Consider the following 20694-nt stretch of genomic DNA (forward strand, 5'->3'; position numbering starts at 1 on the left):
TGATCTTTTCTGTAAAGCATGTATAAAATGATCTTTGCTGTGAACATGTATAAAATTTATAGCATTGCACCCCAGTGCTTTATATGTATTGTTTAACTGCCTTCTATTTGTAGATGTTTTATTATCCATTATGAGAAGAAAGGGGCCACTTCCAAGACAAAACAAAGCCAAAAGCTGCAGAGTTATGTGTTGCTTTTAAATATCTACTTTATGTCATTTGGTACTGAACACCAAAGTTTGCAGAAATTAAAAAAAAAAGTGGGGGGAAGAGTTGAAGGGCAAAACAAGTTGTGCTATCATTTTGTTACAGATCTCACTTCTTAATCCCTGACAACCACCTTCATTTTTTAAAATGTCCACTCTTTCTCTTCCACTACCATGAAGCGTCCTCCTCTCTTCCAAATCTCTTTCAGGAAAAGGATTCTTTTAAATTAAAATTCTAGCTCCTGTTTTCTGACAGGCTCCTTTTTAAAAATGGTTTGTACATACATAATTGTGCATTTTTTGGAATTATGATCATTTTAACACACACACATGCAAGATAAGCCCATCCTAAAAGTAAGGAGGAAGGCCAGCTTTCTTCATGTGTTGGATTTCAATGCCCATAATCCCCAGCCAGCATCTTTTTCTTGAAGCCCAACGCACCTAGAGTGAATAAAGTTAGGGAAGGCTCATATCTGGTTTGAAGAAGCACAGATGATGGAAACCTCCAAAGTTTTACTTGTGCTGAGTTTAGGTATCCTGACTCAAGGCTAAGATGCAAAACGTGCACCATTTTTTTGTTGGGGGGGGGGCAGCCTGCTTAGAATCCCTGAGAATGGGTAGAGCCAAGTCTGCTGCTGGAATGCAAGGCACTGTGGTGCAGAATTCCACGTAGCGACTCCATCAACATGGCATGGTTTCCATGCGGCTTTTGATTTTTCTTTTCTTTTCTTTTTTTACCTCCAACTGGCACCCCTTTTCATGTAGCATCCTTGTGGGGTATCCAACTTGCACACCAGGTTGTGGCAGCTCTAGATAGAGCCAAATGTTCCACCATTTTATAACATCTTCTGTAATTATAGGGTGTTAAGGTTTTGATTCTGCTGAATTTAGGTATTTAGGACAAGAATGCAGAAAGTGCCTCATTTTTTCATAAAACCATAAAATCACTGATCTCTGCAAGTGGGTCTTGCCCCTCCCCCCGCCCAAATTTTGGAGCATGACTTTAGAAATGCTGACAAAGCACAAAACAGATAGAAATTGGGCCATGACACTTCTGTAGTTAAAATATTGAGGCAGAAAGAGCTTCATGTATTGCTTTCATTAGGTACAAGCTGGTCTCTAGAAATTGCTTTTTAAACTTAACAGCATATTCCCTCACTGTTTCAGGTTTTTAAATAGGTTTCTTGATAATAGTTTAAACATAGGCTATAGCTGTTTATTAAGTACATCTTCCCAAGAAGCTTATGATAAGAGTTCTTGATATTAAATGAAACTGAAGAAAAAAACAGCTATTGATTTTAGCTGTGTATTTCTCATCATAAGAGAACCACTCAGCCAGGTTACCGAACTAAAATAAAAAGAAACTATAAATCCCTACTTAATAGTCAGCAGCAAAAACATTGATGGGAATCCAAGAGGTGACTCTTCAGAAATTATGATTTTTTTACATGCAGATTTTATAATTTATAAAATCTAACAAGAGAGTTAGAAATTAGGATTACTGAAGAAATTTAGTGATGCGTGCCCAATTCAGAATTCTGTGAACTTTGGGAATAGGTGAAATACAAATATAATAAATAAGTAATAAATTCAAATAAATTCAAATATTTTGGTAGTTAATGAGTTGTGAATTGAAGCCATATTTATTTCATAAGTACATTCATTTATGTTTATTTTAGTTGTTCATTTCAAACATTCAAAAATGGATATATAGTGGAGGTAATACATTTATATTTTCACCAGCATTTATGTCCTTAATTAGAAGTATAAAAAGTAGGAACTGTAACATAAGTTACACAGCAGAGTGATATTGTTCCCTGTTGTACTCAGTCGTGCCTTTTCCACAGGTATTCCATTCTGCCTCTACCTCGTTTTTCAAAAATCCAGCATTGACCTGGCATACTGTTCCTATTGGACCTACTCTGTTCGGTCTTTATATTTGCAAATCTTTGAGAGTTAGAGCACATGTGTGTATAAGACATGGAATTGGGTCAAGCCTTCTTTTTGTGCACTCAGATTTTTGCTTTTTTTAAGAATCCATTTAGAATCCATGATTTTAAACTTGCTTTAATTTTAGTTATACTGTTTTCATTGTTATGTTTAGTGACTTATACTTTTAATTGCTCTAAAGCACCCTGAGTGGCAGATCAACAGAAAGGCAAGATATATATTTAATTTTTTTAAAAAAATGTTGTTGCCTTGCAATATAAAATGGGATGGGGAACTTTCAGTTCCTGAAGCTATTGTATTAAATGATGGAGACATTTGAAATATTTATTAGGAAATTCAGACATTTTGCTTTCTATTCCATGTGTGAGAGCTCACATAAAAAATGTTTCCCAAAAAGTGAGATGAAGTGTTTTTGTCACTGAAGAAGATGAAGTGCTGAAATGCAAATTTTGTTTTCAAGTAAAATTCTCCATTTGGGGAAAGATTTTGGGAAGGCTTTTGATGCTTATTATGCTATATATTCTTTGTTTTCCTTTTTGTTCTGCTCAAACTTCAGATCTTTTCAAATTAAGCTGGCTGCTGTATTCCACCCTAAAAAGCTCCAAGAGCTTTGCTGCTAGTCCTCATACAATCCACTGCAGTTTTGGGAGATAACAGATGGGCGACTGCAACATGCAACCCATCATTTCAAACAAAAATAGAACATAATACCAGAAATGTACTGAATGTCATGCTCGGAAGGTAGGATAAATCTCAATGTTCCCCCTCCATTTCTCTTGTAGCCTTCTTTCTCACACTATTTTCTAACACACCGAGTAAATTGCCGTACGTATTGGACCTTTGAGGCTTGGGGCAAAGAATGGAAAAATTATTTACAAAAGCTTGAAAATATTTAATCACAAGAGGCAGGGGGCAACAATGTTTTAATTATCAGTACCTTGGGCCATTGGCTGGCTGGAAGCTTTCTCAAACAACCAAATGTACTGAATAGCTGTTTGCCAGCCTTAGGGTCAGGCTGAGATGAAACAGATAAGATAATTGGCTCTAATGAAATCCAGAAGGCCTTGGCTTTCTTCTTTGAGCTTGGATTTGAAAAGTGCTGTGGAAGTGAGCCTTAATTCAAACCAGTCCTGAACTAGGCCCATTTCTCAATGACTTTGATATTGTTTGAAGTTCTAAAAGTGTTCGCCACACCACTGGCCTGCTGGGCCGGGCCTCCCCGGTCACCTTAATTACTAAGCTTTATTGCTGACTTTACTACACAGGAAAGAAGCCATTATATGTTCCATCAACATCAGCTCTCCTCAGATTGGAGGAAAGGGCAGGGTGAAAGGCCACTGTAGGAAGGCAAAAGCTTCACTTTGAGGTAGTCAGATCATTTACCAGTGTTGAATTTCACTGGGCTACGTGTGGACATTCCTAACAACACAGAAGTCAAATTTCTATTATTTTTTTTTAAAAAGTGAAAACATTTCAAAACATTTTGTTTGCCCCTGATTTGTGAAGAAAGCCTTTGTTTTTAGCACTGGGATTCCAACAAAGAGCTAATTAATCAGATACCAAATGTTAAGGTGGATTAAAATAAGACATGATTATTAATATTTTTTCTGAATAGGAAATTAGAGAGGACAATATTATGTCCTGAGGAACTCCCACCCCCTCCCCCAGATTGGTTTTTTTATATATATATCTGTCATGATATCTTTAAGTGTAATAGGAGTAAAAGCAAGGTGTTCTGTGAAAACACAGTTCTGTAAGAGTTTCTGTGCAGGTAGATTATATCTACTGACATTTACAAAAAGGATTACTGCATAAGGTCTATCAACAATAATGACCATATTTTAATCCCAGACTCATTCTTTTTATAATCTTGCAAACCTTTTAGTTGTTACTTCAACCTCTAGGGCTTGTCTAATAAAGGATTTAAAAACAAAAGCATGGAGAACTCTCAAAGGAAAATAAGAAACAATGCAGCTCCTGTCATTTTGAAGGGGAAAAAATGGAGGCTGCATCCAGATATTGCTGTTCTGCTACAGGTTGTAAACAGAAATAGTATTAGTTGTATAGAGCCTATTTCCAGGTTCTGGAATTCAAACAACATTAGGTAGCCAAGTGAAAAACTCTTTCCCTTCCTTTTTCCAGACCTAAATACTGATGGTGGATTTTAAAAAAAATGTTTAGCAGCATAATGGTACAGGGGAATGGGAGGAAAGGGTTATACAGTTCTCCCTGACTGCCCCTTCCTTTGCTGCAGTTCAAGCGGGGAGGGGGGGAGAGGAGAGGAAATGGATATTAAAGCAATGTTCTCATTTTTTTTTAAGGGGTTGGGTTAAAGCAATTGTGTTGATTTCCAGAAAGGACAGATATTGTAGAGAAAGAAAGAGCAATTTGTGTGGGCCGTACCCAGTTGAAAATGGTACTGAAGAGCTTTGTGTGATAGCTAATTTCACTTTGGTAGATTGAATAGCTATTCCATTGTCTATAATCTCCGAACTTGGAGGGTGGGGGTAGAGAATAGAAGGTGAAGAAGCAAGGCATGGGAGGAAAATGTCTCATTCATGATGCCCTGCAAAAATGGAGGAAACCAAAGTTTGTTGTGTCATAGTGCATGCCTAATGTAGAAATGTCCTAAATCTGGTACTGAGGATGATGGAAATCCTTGAGGTGGTTTGCTTTATAAATAAATAAATCAGTGCCTGAGAGTTTTGATATGTGGGTTTTATTCTGCAGTTATTTTTTACACTTTATGAAGAGTGTAAACATAAATGTTTTCAAAACAAGTCCATCTTCTCACCACACAGACCAAAAAAAAATCTATTAAGAGGACAATGGTGCAATGTTTTTTTGCTGATAATGGTATCCTTCCACGTGTGCTGTTCCTTCCCAAAAGTTGGCTTATTTATTCTGGGGGGTGGGGGGAGACTTCAATTGGAAACATGTACTGTGATTTGTGCTACTTTGTTCCATGAGGAAGGAACAAGTTTGAGAAATGTGCCTCCCTTTCTCATTAATAAAAGCTTAATTTATTCAGGGCATATCCAGATCTCAAAAGGCCTAAGGCAGGAGTAGCCACTCTGCCAGAGGCTGCATGCATCCCCAACATTTGCAGTACCTGAAGGACCCTGAGATCTCATCATCAACACCTGGTGGCAAAATGGCCAAATTTTAATGGGATGTTTAAAAAAATGACAAATGAAAGATGGGAATGAGCATGTAGGGTCTGCTCCAATTCTTATCCTTGACTTCCAAGCTCAAAATCTGTTTAAAAATGCTACAGTCGCTTTTAGTAGTGATTGGGAAGTTGAACTATAGCTTCCAATACATGAGAAATTAGTCATCTTGAACTAAAATATTACTTCGTATTAGATGATGAAATAGAAATATGGCCATACAAACTTTAAGGATTGTGACTGGAATCATGTGGTGCAGCCCTATGAATAGAAATGTATAATTATAGGACATTTTCATTACTAGGTACTACATCAGAGTTGTAACTGCAATTCATACAAAACGGCCAAGAAAGTAGATGGTGATTTCATGTTAGGGTCACAGTCCAAGGCTTTAAGATGAAGAGATAATTATTTCTTCTATGACAATAATTTTTGGTACTGTTAGTTAGAGATCAGGGGGTTGTGGTCTAAAGGAAGATACCAGATTGGGGAAGGCTTTTGATAATATTTTGCAAAGCAATTTCCTTTTTGTGCTAGAATTATATTATATTTGAGGGGATTGTGACACTTATGATTTGGGCTTGCCGTATGGTTATCCCATTTTAGTTTAATATTCCTATTATTGTTACTTTGATTTTGAAATAAGAAATAAGGTTTAAAAATATTAATGTGATGCTGAACTATATACTGAAAACTTGGCATTTATCAATTTATGAAAAACGTTGGACTTATCAAACGTGGAACAGTTTCTATGAAATTGGAATAACCAAATTAATTTGAATTCGGATTGGATTCAGATTCACTCCTAGGTACTGAAAACTCTACTGTTTGTAAAAAGCTTGCAGTTTAAACTTAAACTTCTGTTAGCATTTTTACAGCAAGTCTCAGAATCAGTCTATTAAAACTAAAAGCAAAAGAGAGAGAGAGAGAGAGAGGAAGAAAGAAAGAAAGAAAGAGAGAGAGAGAGAGAGAGAGAGAAAGAAAGAAAGAAAGAAAGAAAGAAAGAAAGAAAGAAAGAAAGAAAGAAAGAAAGAAAGAAGATGGAGACTGACAGTTCAAACCTATGCAATTTTCTTTGCAAGTTCCACTATGTTCAATTACTGATATTATTATACTAAACTATAATATCAGTTGATCAGTTTTGGCTTAATGCATTGTCTGTAAACTATTTGTTGTGATTTCTAAAACAATGGTTTGTTGCATAATGTTATTTGTGAATCCAAACAACTCTGATAAATCAAACCATGGTTTAGTACAATATGTGAACTCCAATATGTTTTAGTTTAATTCAGTCATTTTCAGCTCTGAAATTCATTGATTAACAGAAATTCTGAAAACATGAACAAAGGATATACTAGTAATCATTTCAAAGTAACTTTCTTTTTCAGACAGTCTTTGAACTCTCAAAGATTACTTCATGTGAATGACATACAGGAGATCAAAGAAAATTATTTTTGCTTTGCTCACTACAATGGACATGAAATAATAGGAGATAATGGGGACAAATGGTAGCTAATGTGGCTTAAAGGTAAAATAGGTAATAAACCCAGAACAGGCACTAGCACATGTCTTTATTTGACTTTCTGTGTGAAGACTCACATATACATGCTAACAAGGTTAAAACTAGCATTAAGAACACAAGAACAACCATCTCAACAGCCCATCTTGCTTCTTATTGAGACTTCATTCCTATGATCAGGCCTATTCTGATTTGAATCATATGAATGTTACTTCAAGTAACAGCAGTGATGAAAAAAGCACAGGAGGAAGAGCCTAAAATAAAAAAAATCAGCTTGGAGAAATAACGTCCAAAACCGAATATGAAATAAAGTAGAATATTGCTTGCGAAGAAGCTAGCTCTTTCTATTTGCTTCTCTGATATAGCTAATCAGAGAAACAGAAAGAAAAAAAACAAAAAACAAGATTAAAATGTCTTCACTGTACTTTTGTATACTCCAGAGAATAACAAAATAAGAAAAATAAAACTTGAATTTATCTGTGTGTTGCAGAGTATTCATCGGTAGGGCAACTAACAAACCATTTAAGGTTGTATAATTTGAATAGAAACCATACATTTTCTCTTGCAGGGACAATGGATTAACTTCTGCCCCTGCTTTTATTCCTTTATATTCTATATATATTTAACTGGAATTGGACTGGGAAATCTTTTAAATATAGAATGCCTTCAAAACAGAAAAGTGTCCTTTAATAGCTTTTAACTGGACAAGAATGCATAACTTTGGGGGCTGGGGGCTCCATTTGACCTTTGAATGGCATGCTGGGGGGGCATATTTCCTCAGCCAATGGGTCGGGCCACTGTAATGAAGATCGGATCAGAACAAAAATGGAATTTGATTTAATTTACATTTAGATTCCATGTAATTTAATTTAAAAGTTCATAGAATAAAGCTTTTCATGTATTTAATGTTCTAACAGTGTTGTTAGCTGGCTCAGTCCTTCATTACTTCTTTCTTTTTGGTTGATTTCTAAAATCTGTTTCCCACAAGAGCTTTTAAAGATAGTTGTGCCTATTGCTTAGAACAGCTAGTTATATAGATGTATTGGTAATGAAACATATATATTTGAAGATTTTTTATTTTTATACTTGATTGTTTTAAGAACAATCAGTCATAACAATGATAGCATTTTTTATACATGTGGAAATAACTAATTGGCCCATACTAGGTGAGAGAATAAATGGTTGTATCTGCTGTGTGGTATATCTATAACCATTACAGTTGCCTAAGCATGTTTATGCACTAAGAACTAACTAAAGCACCCAATCAGGGAACGAAGGTAACTTAGAATAATCCATTAAAATGAAACATAGGGAGATTGAGGGATGATAAAATTCTTCTTTGCACAATGCAGAGTTAAATAGTGGAATTTGCTGTCATCACCTGTAGCAATGAACACCTATTTAGATGGCTTTAAAAGGGAACTTGCCACATTCATAGATGGCTACTGCTTTGGATGGATGTTTGCTATTTATGCAATTATAGGTACCATGCCTTAAATGCCACCTGGTAGGAAGCAGCGGTAGAGACGGGCTCTCCTCTTCTGCGATCTTTGTGAGCATTCCAGATGCATTCAGTGGCCATTCGGAGAGCCAGTTTGGGGCAGTGGTTCAGGTGCTGGCCTAGAAACCAGGAGACTATAAGTTCTAGTCCTTTAGGCATGATAGCTGGCTGGGTGTCTTTGGGCCAGTCATTCTCTCTCAGCCCAACCCACCTTACAGGGTTGTTCTTGTGGGGAAAATAGGAGGCAGGAGTATAAAGTATGTTTACCTCCTTGAGTTATGTATAAAAAGATGGGATAAATAATCATAATCATATTCTGTGACTCTATTCTGAACTAAATGAGTTCTTGACCTGATTGAGCAGGGCTCTTTTTATGTACTGTCTAGCAAAATTTTGTTTGCTAGATATACGCATACCACTTTTCAGTTTGGAACTCAATATGGCACAAATAAAGGTCCCTCCAGTTTAAGTTTCCCATGAAGTAGGTTGGGCTGTGAGAGTGATTGGTCTTAATCCAATGAGATTCTACAGCTAAGAACTTGATTCTGGATCTCCCTATTCTACATCACTATATTCACTGTCCACTGTGAGTTATGATGCTAAGACATATGGTTGCAGCTTGTTCTATTACTGTATTGCTACATATTACTATACATATAATAATATTACAGTACATGTAATAATATTAGATATTACATATTACTGTATTGCTACTGAAATTCATAAGATTGTCCACAAGATGCATATGCTTTTCTGCCTTACATCCCAAGTACACGGAACCTGCCAACATAATGTCTGAGGGCCTGCTAATACTGCTTCTTCTGCTATGAGCATGCTTCATTATTTAGATCATCAGAAGATGTCCTATGGGTACCTATGGCATCAGAAGCTTAGCTATCTGGTATACAGAACAGAGCCTTCTCTCGTGTGGCTCTCAGGCTATGGGATGTTCTCCTCCAGGACTGAGTTTTGCCCAAGCATCTCAGTATTTAGGAAAATGCTAAAATACTTCTTTTCCACTGAGGAAACTGTTTGGGTACTATAGAATATTGGATTCTAACTGGTTATTGTAGAATGTTGGATTCTAACAGAATTTATTTGTTTTATGCAACAAGAGCATTTTTATGTTCTTATGACCTATATCAAACTCTGTATTTCTTCTATCTGTTTGTCTGTCTGTCTGTCTACCTACCTACCTATCATCCATTTATCTTTTTATTGATTAACTTTATATCCTCTATTTTTTATCTTTTAACAACCCCAAAGCAATTTTTCATTATATTATAAATACTGAGTAATATTATAGATGTTGAGTGATGAACAGTTATCAAATGCAAGGTGTACTTCTAACTGAAAACATACATATAATACCTTCATTTAAGATGGGGGTAGGAGCTTATCCCTGAGAGCTGTGCACTTCATTCCCAAAATGTTCATGTCTGGAATCACTGCTGTATTTCTTTATGTTTGCTCTGAAGAATTTAGCGCTTTAGCTCTACTGGCACTTGGAGAATAGCATTTTGTCATCTTGGTCTGTTTTTGGCTTGCTTATGGTGTCTTGATGGCCTTTTAAACTGGCTCCTTTTGTTTTTATTTCGGAGAAAAATGTGTCATAGTTTCACAGAGATATTCATAATACCACTGAGACTCAGGAGGGCCAATAGTCCTGGATGTGGCTGCCATCTATAATCTTTATAGTGTCAACATCTTCCTGCTCTAGATCAGAGACATTCCTTTGTAAGTGGAAATAAATGTCTATGTTATTATTTTCCACTTCTTTGTTTTGTTTTTTCTTTTGCCTTATACAGAAGAAAACAATGTCTGCAACCATCAATTCTTAGAAGCTATGAGTTCTAAAGACTCAATCTATGACACAACTTCCAAATTCTTTCCATGTGAAAAAAAATTGAGCAACAGGGAAGGACTATCCAAAATAGTTATGAAATCACAAAAGCAAAAAAGGTTAAAAGCTAGCCAGATGAAAGTATATTAAAAACACTTTTAGAAACTGTTTTAAGCTATGACACTGAGGTTGGTGAACCATGATAAGTTGTACTTAAAGTTGAAAAGCAGTTTAATAGCAAAACTTCAACATCTGGAATTTTGATCTGCCCTTCTTTTGCCTAATGCTGAAGGTGATTTTATAAAATGGACTGTAGTAGAACAATCATGAAAACTAATGTAATATTTGGGACTTTTCTGAACAACTTAAATATATTTTTATTATATTCTAATTCATCCAGTAATTAAATATAATTTAAAAGAATAAAGGTGTCAAAATGGATCTGTTGCCCTAGAAATTGGCCCTCATTCAACAGTGTAAATGTGAAAATTGTCTAGTTTGAGAAATATTTGTATCAGGACAAGATTATCCTCCCTCCCTCCCTCCCTCCCTCCCTCCCTCCCTTCCTTCCTTCCTTCCTTCCTTCCTTCCTTCCTTCCTTCCTTCCTTCCTTCCTTCCTTCCTTCCTTCCTTCCTTCCTTCCTTCCTTTTAGATAACATTTCTATTGTATTAGCTCAATGTAATATATATGAAAATACCCCCACCTCATTTTATCCTCACAACTGTGCTGTATGGGGCATCGAAGCACTGACAAAAGTAAACCAGTGAATTCCATGATGAAATAAGTACTTGAACCTGGATCTCTCCCAGACCAGTTCAGCACTTGAACTACTGCTTTATGCTGACTTTCCTCCCATACACAATGTGGGAGTTACATGATTAAATTTCACACATTTTAAATATAAAATAGCCATATTTTCTTGAACTTAGATAAACCTTAATTCTATACATGAATATTTTGTTTCATACCATCAGGCATACTGTAATTCACTTGATTCCCTCTCTTTCTCCTAACAGAATTAGTAGAATTATGATAATTAAGAACATGCTGTTTTTCAGATTTAATAAAAAAGAGGTATTTGTTCCAAGAGTCTGTGTAATCTGTATATGAAAAAGACAAGATAAATATGGAATGGAATGAATGGATAGGTGAACAAGATATCTAAAATAAATATGAATTATTTCAGCTACATATACTTAGGTTTCATTAGAGATGGGAGTTCAGCCAATGGCATATACAGCTATAGATTTTTTCATGGAATATTTATTGTGTAAAATATTGTATAAAATATCCTCATATTAGATATATACAGACTGCAGTATTTTAAACTTCAAAAGATATGTTTCCCCAAATTGCATAGTCATACTGGATTGAATTCTACATGTACGTACTTATTTCTTCTATTTATCTTTTCTGAAGCATCCTCACTGAATATAAATATAATGTATATGCCTTAGATAAGTTGGGCCTTTGGCAATCTGAGAATTTTTTTTAGTAATATTTTCATAATGGCACATTAAGTACTAGAATTCCTTCACTAAAGAAACTCTTCACATTCTAATTATTCATGTTATCACTTTTAAAAAATTTTAGGCTACTTTTTAAAAAAAAATTGGTAAACAACATCAAATGTAATAATTCAAAACACTGTAACATAATATTTAAAACTGTCAACTGGAACAGGAATTAAGAAATCCTCATCCTCATCATTATCATTATCATCAATTCAAAAGCCAGACAGTCTTGTTGGACAGAGAATAAAGCTATTACTTCATGCAGCAGAAGCTGCAAAATGGGGAGAAGTTGAAGTCCACGATGCTTGGGAATATAAACTGGCCCTGATTTGCTTGGTGCTCTCTGCTGTAGTGGAAAAATGATCTTGTAACCAGTATTGAGAATCAACCACTAGCCCAACTGGCATTTGTATGTTGAACAAGTCTGCAGCCCAGTAAAAACAAGGCTCAGTTTAATCAATAGCAAACTGAAATAAAAGGGGTTATAGCACCAATTAAAATATAAAAAAGTGAAAGCTCTCTATATATCTTGGAAATGGGGCTGATTGATCATTTTATATTAATACGCTTTAAACTGCCCCTGGGAAGCCACTGTTTCTGTGTATGTGTGATATATATATCCCACAGATATACACACAGACACACAGACACACAGACACCCATACATATAAGAATCAATGTAGTTACAGTATCAGATTAGTTTTAGAAGTTCAATTTGTAAGTCAAAAAAGTGGTTTCTTTCATCCTAATCTACTTGGGAAGGGTAAGGGGTTGAAATTATCTCTTAAATATAGTTTGAAAAGAATAAATCTTGAAGGAATTAAAAATCTGAAATAGGAATGAAACTCTTTTAAAAATAAATAAATAAATCTTGCTTTTAAAAAAAAAACTGACGATACCGTTTGGAGAAAATTATATGCCTGATATTTTCACAATCACTGGAAATCATGTTCTTTCTAGATAAGAACACTCCCTAGACTGAACACATTAATCATATTCATTGGAAAGATTCTCTCTCTCTCTCTCTCTCTCTCTCTCCTGTGTGTGTGTGTGTGTGTGTGTGTGTGTGTGTGATCAGATTCCCAAGAACATGCTGGAAGTTATTAGTTTATTTGCTTTGAAAGAAGGAAGCAGTTCCAAAGTAGCTATAAGCTATGATGGTGTGAAATAAAAGTTGTAGATGGATGGGTGGGATAAGGTCTTCCTGTTCATAATTTAAAAAAAACAAAAATGTAGTAAAACATAATATATCAGGTCAAAATAGATAAATTGCAACAGAAAATATGTATCTGTTTAATATAGATTAATTTGGTTTAGGAGGAAAGAAAATTTTAAATTTCCAAACAAATGGTAATAAATGGCTTTCATGTTCTCCTTGTTGCCATCATCAAAGCTTTTAAGAGCCAAGTTCTCAACAATGTGGTTTACAAAATAAGAATAAAAATCAAAACATTTACAGTAAATCAAAGTCATTCTTTGAACTAGCATGAAATTAAACCGTAGTGAACATTCAGTACACACAACAAAAGCCTATTGTTTTAAAGGCTCTTCTTGAAATTGGAGATATTCTCCTTCTACAGGGTAGGAGCTCTAAACACACATAGACACAGAATATCATACCCAAGCCTTAATATAAAAAACACTGGAAAGAGAAGAGTTAATAAGTTAGAGCCACTGAATGTACAAAGCATGGAAATGTCTTCCTAAAACCAGCAGGGGGTGTTGTTACTGGATTGTGGTTGTCAAATTCCTGCAAGGCATGACCTTGGAAAAATCCTGACAATCTCTCCTGGCTTTGATTACATGATTTTAGGTTCTTTCCCCCTGCCCCCCGCCCATTTTTTCCCTTTCTTTCCTTACTAAGAGAGTCACCCCCTGCTTCCTACTTTTTAAAACACGAAGAAGGGAGGGGGAGAAGTTTGAAAAGCAAACATTTTCCCTCGAAAGAAATTTATAGTTCAAATTTACACCAAGTTCGCACTACCTGGAGCAATCTGGGTTTCCACTGAGACTTCAGAGTTCTCCTTGTAATCCATTAGTCACTTCCCTTAAGAATCAATCTTTATAGGCAATGGGGTAAAATAGGCCCAGATGTGTGTGTAATGTTAGACGCTCTCACATGTACCTGGAAATTATTCTTTTTCTCTTTTAAAAATTCCTAGAAAGTGAAGAGTGAGAGAGAGAGAGAGAGAGAGAGAGAAAGCGAAAGAGAGAGAGAGAGAGGATTTCTTGAACATGGAAATGCTCATACAGAACGTAGGCAATGTTTCATTGTGGTGTCGTTCTAATTGGTATGTTTAATAAAATAACCTATTCCTTATTGTTTGTCTATGTTTTATCTTCAGGACAGTGATTATGCCAATTGCTTCTGAGTTCAACCCAGACATCGTGTTAGTATCAGCTGGTTTTGATGCTGTGGAAGGCCATGAACCTCCTCTAGGCGGGTACAAGGTGACAGCTCAATGTATGTATCCATTTTTTAAAAAAGAGTTCCCTGTGCCCCTGAGATTATTTTATGCAGACTGGATTTTGTCTCATTTAGTCCTTTGTTATTTTGCCCAGGTTGTGAATTCAACAAGCCAATCTGAGAGAACCTATTCCAGCGTTTTCCAGAATATATTGAATAATCGTATGTCAATAATTAACTCCTATTTCCCCCAAAGGCTCCTTCCCCTGCCAAATAAGTTTTGTTTTTCTATCTCATTTAGAATTTCTCTAAACGTTGTTTTCAAGCACATGCTATTGCTGCTGAAGGTGTTTCTGTTACACATGGAACATCCCATACAAACAGCAGCCTTCCTGATCTAAACAAACTCCGTGGGAGGAGTTCTACCAGGATGACTTCTCTTGGGTTTTTGCTGAAGTGTAAGAAACTAAGAAGGTTGCAGACTGCTGAAAATATAGTTGCACAATGGAAAACAGGATATTCACACACACTTAGTATCAGGTTTTTGTTAGTATGTAGCAGGAATTCAGAGAATGAAAACAGGCAAATGCCACTTAAAAAAAAATGTGGAAAACGACAGGCCAGATTACTGTCACAGAGGGAAACATGAGAAAAGAGTGTGCTTCATCTGAACCCAAGAGGAATATAAATTTGGGGATCAGCCTTAAAAGCCAGAGAGTATCAACATTATTGTAATCTTTACAATATATATTTAGTTCTAGCTGTCTGTTGACAGGTCTCTGGGAAGCTTTAGCAAATTCATTCCTGCTTTGGGGGAGCCTGACATGTGACACAAATTTAAAAAAAAATGGTGGAGCTTTAATCACACCATCATGACCACCATCTTTTGACCACACGTTGCAGACACCCCTGGAGAAGGCCCAGACACTGTTCACCTGATTTTAACACTTAACTGTGCTTCAGCCTTAAAATAGTGGCACAACTTTATGTGAACCCTGAATTTCAGTTGTCCTTCAGTGGGTGTGCCAGGGGCCATATTTTCAAAAGTCATAAGTGGAGCAAATCCTAAATGTGATTTGATGTTACATTTGATTGTATATCAATTTAGTTAATGTTAACATTTCAGTGATATATTTAATAATGTTCCCCTTCTATCACAGTAAACATTTCAATTTGGTAGCGACATGAGGAGTTTTTGAGGGCTACAGCCAGAGATTTCAAGGGCTGCATGTGGCCCTGGGCATCAGATTGTGCACCATTGATAGGTAGGGCTGATTTACTCAGGCTGGAGCTGTTGGGAGGAAATTTTTGGCACTCTTAGAATTACAAGCGTGTACATATAACCCTTTCTTTTAATAGCCTGCCATTTGTTAAACAGATATATAAACAATAAAGTAACTTTGAGCTACTTTTTCCTGATCATGATTTTCCTATTATTTTCATTATCTTACCTCTTTTGAACCTAGCAGAGAATGTCCCTTAACCACTCTAGTTGCCCTTATTCCTGGCTTAGACTTCTCACTGATCTGGCAGAAGTAATTGATGGGAGGGTTTTTGTTATTGTTGTTCCTCATTGCCCTATCTTCTAGCACTCTCTCCATTTGAATCTGATGCATAATTCTTATTCTAGGACCAGAACACTTATGTTTTTTATTGACTCACATTGTCATCTTGCTGCAAGAAAGATCCTTCTTTCCATTAGCTTTAAACATGCCCTTTTAATTTGAAAAAGGGCTGACAATCCACAGCGCAGTTCAGTGTTTAACAGTGTATTCTTCCCATCAAACTGCAAGACAAAAAAATGCAGAAAAATGCAGAAGAAATGTTTGGCATGATGTTATTTGGGAAAAAAAAATTGTGACAATGTTATGAAGTCAGATAATGCAGTTTTCATAAGGTCAACATCTAGCTAACCACTGTCATGTTATTTCAGTAAACTATATCATACGCACTGCCACAAATATTGTAACACCCCTTAAAAGACTTGCTAAAGCTCTGGATTAGACCTGAAATATTTTTGATCTCCATACACAGCAATAGTTGATGTCAGTGGGAATGTTTGGAGTCATGGCACACATTTCTTTTTTCCACATTATATTCTTATTCAGTAATTTCTACATTTCCTTTCTACTGCCAAATGCTAAATTAGTATTTCCTTCACTGCGTTGTTAATTATTTTAAAAACAGAAACATAGGAGTGATGTTCAGAATAGTGTGAATTGCCAATCATGTCATTTGAGAAGAAAGATGTCCTGTCACTCACATACAGCTTCTCCACATCATTCACCCCAACAGGTCATCAGGGCCACGCGTCCATCATACATGTAGATTCTTGACTGTAGAACTGAAAGAAGGAGTGTGGTCATGCAGAGATAGGTTTGGTACAGAGATATATGCTTGGCATATTTTATATTTCTGTTTACAGTTCTGTTTCCAACAATTCTTATTTTTATATTCCTATTCTATTCTTATTCTAAGAAATCTATAGTCTTATATCACAAAACTATTTGAATGTTTCTTCATTTATTTTCAGACATGATTTTTAACATTGCATAATTGACCTGTATATGTCCCTATTTAGGTTTTTTTCCCCCTGTCTGAGCTTCATTCTTGCCACTTCTCACTGTCATTATGTTATTGTTTTATGCCTATTTATGTTATTGTATTTATTACTATTGTAATTTTTAATTTTAAAAAAATATTTTGTGTGTACTTCTAGACCCCCCCCCCATTAGACAAATACAGGAAAAATTCAAAGAGAGGCTGTATTCTGGGGCAACTTATCTGAATAAGTTTAACATTAATATGCAATACATTTTTCCTGTGAGGGAAAGGCAGAAATGCTTCTAGGATTTTCTGCCTCAGATGCCAAAATAACTGGCACTCGAACCCAATGCATCTTGGTTTGGGACATTATTTGCTGTTATACTTCAAGCTATGGGTGGAGAGAAAGTGTTTAATTTAAATGTTAATTTAAACATGAATAATGTGCTTTCAAACCAAAATGCAGCTGTATTTCAAATGTGAATTTTAGCTGACTGTCAGAGCAACAGTGTGTGTATTAGGGAAAATGACATTAAAAAATTTTATATTACAGGAAATTGCAAGTGAAGTTGTATTAAAAAATAATAATGCCTTAAGAAAAATGTGCACAAACAATTGTACAAATTTTAAAGCAAACTGATGTAGAAATGAGACAAAGTGAACTTAACATTTTAACAGAGAAACCTGAAGTGCTTGATTCATCTATAACTTATTCAAGCAGCAAAATATTTTGGGAAAGCTTTCTCATAGCAACATTTTTAAAATTGATAATTATTAATCTATTCAGTGTTATAACAATAAAAGAAAAGGGATTTTCTCTGTCTTAGTTTAAAAAAAAATGTTCCCTACTTTCCTATATGAGATAAAGGACTTTTCTTTTCTAAACCAGCAAGATTTGAAATGAAAAATACATTTCTAGTATTTTTACTTTTTAGGATTCTTGATTTACGTGGGAAACTCAAGGATGTACTAATATCCCATATAAATGTAGAGTGTTTAACCCTGGCTGGATTGTTCCCTTTTCAATTGGTTTGTCATAAAACAATCCAGAAGAAGTACGTTATCCTTAAACATTTATGCCACGGATCACCCCAGGCTGTTACTAAGCGGTTAGGTGGCAACTGCCTCTAAGATGGTAAACAGTCAAGTGTCAAGCAAAACACTGAAAGTTGGGGCCTTCTGTCTTCCATGGGAAGGCTGAACTTAGTGACTTGTTAGAACTTAGCTCTTGCTTCTTCTTTGTTATCTTAAAGAAAATATTTGGCACTATGGGTCAAAGTGGAATGATAATTTGTGGTAAAGAAGGAGGGCCCTGAAGCATTTATATTGAAGGCATATCATTCAGACTGATATTCAGGACTTCCTTACGGCTGTGTTCTGTTAACAACATTACTAATGCATATAATCTATAAATCAAATTACTAACACATGTAAACTGTTGAATATAGCCATGCCTATCCATTTTTTATTATTATTTGTAGAGGTTACTCGCAAAGTTATTTTTTTCAGAGGATTTTTGTTTCAGTCGAAATATACCCCAAGAGTTAAGTTGTCTGACTTACGTATCAAAGAAATGGGTAGAGTTGGAGAAGTACTAAGAGACAAGTTGAATTACAAGAGGAAAAATTGAAAATCAACAGTGCAAGGTATTTTTGCAACCAATTAAAATGTCACAAAATATTGAGGCAGATTTCAACTTTTCAGACCTCTTTTCCTGCTGGATGGTGGGGGGAAGAGAAAAAGCTGGCAATGGTACAGCTCCCCCTCCTTTCCTAAATTGGAATTTAAGAGAAATTTATCAGACATAACTGGATTAGCTTCTGATGTGTTATAAAAGATTATAAAATGCAACTGGGAGAATTGGGACTTCAAAACAAAAATAAAGGCTTTCCCATTTTTACCAATATAAAATCGAGGAGCTATTTGGTTCTGGTTCAAGTTCTATTCACAGGTCCTTTGAGTAGAAGGGAAACAAAGTGGCAGAATATTGGCAAAGTAGGAGCTAAAGTTTTAGATGATGCAGTAAGTAAACAAAGAAACAACCCTCTTGTGGCATGTGGATATGCTTTATTCACTTACCATATGAATCATCACAAATTATTATGATAGGCCTAATAGAAGTTATTACAACTCTTGCAAATATATCAAAATAGCAGAATTATTTTTAGGAGGAAAACAAGAGAAATTTAGATCCTGAAGATACAAATGCAATCTTCTTAGGCAGTTCTTTGGAAGTGGGGGAATGCAACTTCTTGTTTGCTTGTTCAGCAGCTGCATTTCAAGCTGTGACAAGCTGTTGACACTTCTAATCTTCCAATTCTGCGTGGTGGACATTGGAGGCCCAAGAGGCAAAGGAGAGGCAGAATTTTTCCATTAAGGTACTGATCCATCCTTTCTGTCCTGTAAGTAGGAGCTGATAAGACAAGAAAGGCCATCCACAGCTATTCCAGACACTGCTTCTTTTGTTTAAAGAAATTACACTGAAAACAATATATCTGAGCAGGACTTTATTCTTAAGAAGTTCACATCTGTGATATTAGAAGAAAACTCTGAGTAACAAGGAGAATATAAGATTCTTTCACTAGAGCTTTATGCAAGAACATAGCAAATAAATAACTGGTTACGTTATTTACTCGTGGGAGGTGAGAATAGTCCTGAATCTACTGGTAATATGTTAGTTTAGAGCTTATGGTTTCCTGCTGAACTTTTAAAGGTACCAAGAATTGTTACCTCAAATGTCTTACCAAATAAACACTACTTATCAGTGGCAATAATCTCACACCACCTCCTTGGCCATGGACTTAAAAAAAAAAACCAAAAAAACCCCAAAGGCACAATAACCCTTAATCTACCAGAGATCGTTCTGGAGAAGACAGACAAATTTAAGAGTCTGAATTCTGCTCTGGTGTGTCATATAAAGTCATTAGAAGCAGTCTGTGACCTAGTCAGTGAGTTCATCTTTTCTGCACTTTTTCTGAGACAAACCCTTCTTTCGTAGCTTATGTCATCATTGAAAATCCTCCATTATCCCACACATATACTGTATTCTCTTAACTTCTACTGATTAGCTAAATTATTTTTTAAAATGCGTATTAATTTTGAAACTATTATGAAATAAGGAAAATGGAAAGAAAATAGAAAACATTGTAGCACTTGTCCCCTTTTTTAAACACTCCTTTTTCAACATTGTGCATCATGGGCCACACACATCTTCTGCCCAAAATAAAACTCTGATGTTAACAAGATGAGAATTTTACTTTGTAGTGAACAGTGTGATTGTAAACCATTTATTTGCAAGATGGTGGGAGCTGGAACAGGATAATCAAGTAACTTTGGAGGTTTTTCCAAGGTCTATGTAGCATTTCTTATTTTTGTATGTGATTTACCTCTAATGAATTACTAAAAATTAAATGCTCATGAGTGTTAATGTAAAGAAAAAGGCACAGGGCAAGTCTATTTCTATTTCTAATTATATAGTTCAGAACAGCTTTTGCCAGCCTGGAATTCCTGTATATGTATTAAGTTCAACTCCCAAAATTCTCAGCTGTGTTTAGATAAACAATTTAATTTAAGCAGGAAAAAAATATGTAATCCTTTCTTCTATTCAGTGCTGAGTTCCAAATTAAAGCATCACAGACAAATATTTGTGTAGCCTCTTTTTGAACACATCCAACAAAGGAAAGCCTACCATCTCTATGGATGATAAATTCAAATTAAATGCTGAAATTCATATTGAGTGCTGAAATGAAAGGTACTTTTATTTATTATCAGTTTCTCAGATTTAATATTCTGCAATTCTTCTGACCATGCAAGTCTTTGGAGGAAACCAAATCAAAATACAGTGATCATAGGTTGGAAATGAATAGGAAAAAAAAATCTATTCCCAATTTATATCATTCACATATTCCATTCTATTTTCATAACAATTTGTGAGTTAAAAATAATGAAATGACTATGTAGTTAGTTCTTTTTAATGTCTCTTAAAGAGAAAACTGTATTTTATATATTTCAGCGTAAATTATTCTTTTAATTCATTCTAT

The 20694-nt window shown here is 35.3% G+C and overlaps 1 protein-coding gene across 1 annotated transcript in view; it reads left to right on the forward strand.

Moving 5' to 3' along the window:
* The window catches only part of LOC103056205 (histone deacetylase 9), a 136404-nt gene that overhangs the window by 72204 nt on the left and 43506 nt on the right, over positions 1-20694 (forward strand). The window contains exon 10 of the mRNA XM_025165974.2: positions 14049-14167. Coding sequence (XP_025021742.2) covers positions 14049-14167 — 119 coding nt within the window. The remainder of the gene's footprint in view (positions 1-14048; positions 14168-20694) is intronic.

Source organism: Python bivittatus, unplaced genomic scaffold, assembly GCF_059951505.1.
Source record: "Python bivittatus isolate LINGU-HERP-01145 unplaced genomic scaffold, Pbiv_v1 ctg000610_np1212, whole genome shotgun sequence".
In the NCBI taxonomy this organism is placed as follows: domain Eukaryota; kingdom Metazoa; phylum Chordata; class Lepidosauria; order Squamata; family Pythonidae; genus Python; species Python bivittatus.